General features: G+C 53.2%; 1 protein-coding gene across 5 annotated transcripts in view; it reads right to left on the bottom strand.

Annotated features, from left to right (window-relative positions):
- Positions 1-524: 524 nt before the first annotated feature.
- The window catches only part of ADGRG1 (adhesion G protein-coupled receptor G1), a 38,956-nt gene continuing 37,150 nt past the window's right edge, over positions 525-2,330 (bottom strand). For all 5 annotated transcript variants that reach the window (XM_032486407.1, XM_032486408.1, XM_032486406.1 and 2 more), the window contains one exon: positions 525-2,060. In XM_032486407.1, the coding sequence (XP_032342298.1) occupies positions 1,930-2,060 (131 nt within the window). In that variant the 3' untranslated portion in view covers positions 525-1,929. The remainder of the gene's footprint in view (positions 2,061-2,330) is intronic.

Genomic DNA, 2,330 nt, shown 5'->3' with positions numbered 1-2,330 from the left:
GCACAAGGTTGAAGGGAGTGACGGGAGAAAGTCCATCGCTTCATTGTTGCAGTCCACTCACTTCACACTGGTCAATAAGCTGGTTACATATGTCATGTGACCAGCCAAGGGCTGAACTCAGAAATGTGATTTCTTTGACCAGCAAATTTTTAGATTAGCCAAAATTTTTAAATCGAGATTTTACATCAGCACAACCTAGATTTCTCATTTCTCATAAAAGGCAGGCAGTCTGGCTACATCATCCCTGCAAGGTGGTGACTGGCTGGAGCTGAACAGCAGCCACTTCCTTCGCATAAGTCTTAGAACCTCCATTTTGCCACAGACCCCACCACTCCCCATTGCCTCTCCAACACTGACACCCAGTTGCCATTTATCCTCCCCTTGCCCTGATAACATTTCCAGCAGATTTCTTTCACATGTGGCTCTCTTCTCTTGCTCATGTTTCCCGACTGGCCCCAAGTTGTTTGTATCAGGGATTCTTAATAGAAGCACAGAAAAATCTCAGAAGGAAATGTCCCAAAATGTTTGTGTTAGTTGGTTAGGTGATAACAGTTGATTTTTATTTTCTTCTGTGTACTCTTCTACAGTTTCCAAATTCTCTACAATGGACATGTACTTCTTTTTAATATCAAAAGACAAATGAACTGGTAATTACAAAGAAAATCCTCCCCATCTTTAAGGCTGAGATCCAGATCAAATGCTGCCTCCTGCAGGAAGTCTTCCTGGATTCCCAGCCAGGAATAATGGCTCCCTCAACCCTATGCCTGAAGTTCCAAGAGTTCTTGTCTCACATATGCCACCCACACTAGATGAACTTACAGGGGAACAACCAGGTCTGGCCATCTGTGTCCAACGGAATTAACTGTGATGGGCTGCAAAATGCTCAAGATTGTCTGCAAAGGTTTTGAGATGACCTCTTAGGAGTCCATCAGGCTCTAAGCCACTATCACCAGGAGAGGCGTGTCTTGGTCTTCGGAGTGCTGGAGTGGAAACAAATTTGGACTGCTATGTTCCACAGTTCTTGCCACAAGAGGTTTTCGGGAGAGGCCATAGGCTCCTGTGAGGTGTGAGCTTGGCAGTGGTGGGCAAGGGTGATGCAGCTTATAGAGAGGCCCAGATGGAAAGATGGACCTAGCCCAGCCCAGAGCGTCTATACTAAGCCTGAGTCAGGGGCAGGCAAAGGCCCACACAGTAGATAAAGGTTTTACAGCAGGCACCAGGCAGATCTCGGGAACAACCACCCAAAATCCAGCATTGGAACTGGGGACACTGGGCTATGAGTAGAGGAGTAGGGAGGTCCTAGGCGAGAAAGGGAGGACCTGGAAGAGGAGGGGGGATGCTGGGAGGCTGACAAAGGCGAGGGCCCTGGGCTCAGAGGTAGGGGAGCTGCTGCTGTGCTCTGGAGAAGGAGCTCTCCTCCTCCAGGGATCTGGCTCAAAGCTCTGCCCCAAGCCATTTTCCTTGCATGCCATCTTTAGGTTAAAATGACAGGGGCTACAGAGTGCCCTCATGGTGATCATCAAAGACAGAGTGGCTATGGTACATTTCTGTCCTGGGCAAGGGCATGGGGCCAAGCACATCACCAGTCTCCAAGGTATGAGGCCTGCAGACTCCCGACCTCCAGCCGTGAGGGCCGGTCCAGTGGTGGTACGTTAAGACCAGGCTTCAGCCCCCGGCTAGGATGGCCGGGGGATGGTCCCACACTTGAGCCCCTGTGAGCCGGACCCAAGAGCCAAGTAGTCTCCCGGCCAATTCTGAAGGCCCAGCCTGAGAATCTGGCTGTCATGCCAACAGCTCCATCCCTCCGAGGTCCTCGGGCCTTCTCAAGCCTCCGGCTGGCCTGCCAAGGGCTGGGCCTGGCTGCAGAGGCCGCAGGCAGCAGTGAGGAGAGCAACTCTGCTTCCTGACACTGGCAGGGGGGCTGGCGGCCTAGATGCGGCTGGACGAGGTGCTGCCGGAGCTGATGGGGAGCCTGGCACTGTCGGAGCTGTTCTTCAGAGGGGAGGGCCCGCCCCGGGCCTGCAGGCGCATGGACCAGTACCAGAGGAAGATGAGGAAGCCTGTGGGCAGTGAGGGGGCACAGGCCTCAGAGGCTGGGGCAGCCCCACCCCAACCCCACTCCCTCCCAGAGCCACCTTGACCCAGATCTCCTCCTGCCTTCCTCCCTACACAGGACCCCCGCACCAATGTGACCCTGGGAGCACCTTCTATGTGCCAGGCACTGGGCAGTTTGCTGTACATCACCTCACTTTACGCTCTCCAGGTTCCTATGAGGTCAGGCCTCGTCATTACTGTTCTGTTTTACAAATGAGGAAACTGAGGCACAAGGA

This window comes from Camelus ferus, chromosome 9 (assembly GCF_009834535.1).
Source record: "Camelus ferus isolate YT-003-E chromosome 9, BCGSAC_Cfer_1.0, whole genome shotgun sequence".
Classification (NCBI taxonomy): Eukaryota; Metazoa; Chordata; class Mammalia; order Artiodactyla; family Camelidae; genus Camelus; species Camelus ferus.
Note: the sequence above shows the minus strand (reverse complement) of the source record. Positions and strands in the feature narration are given on the sequence as shown.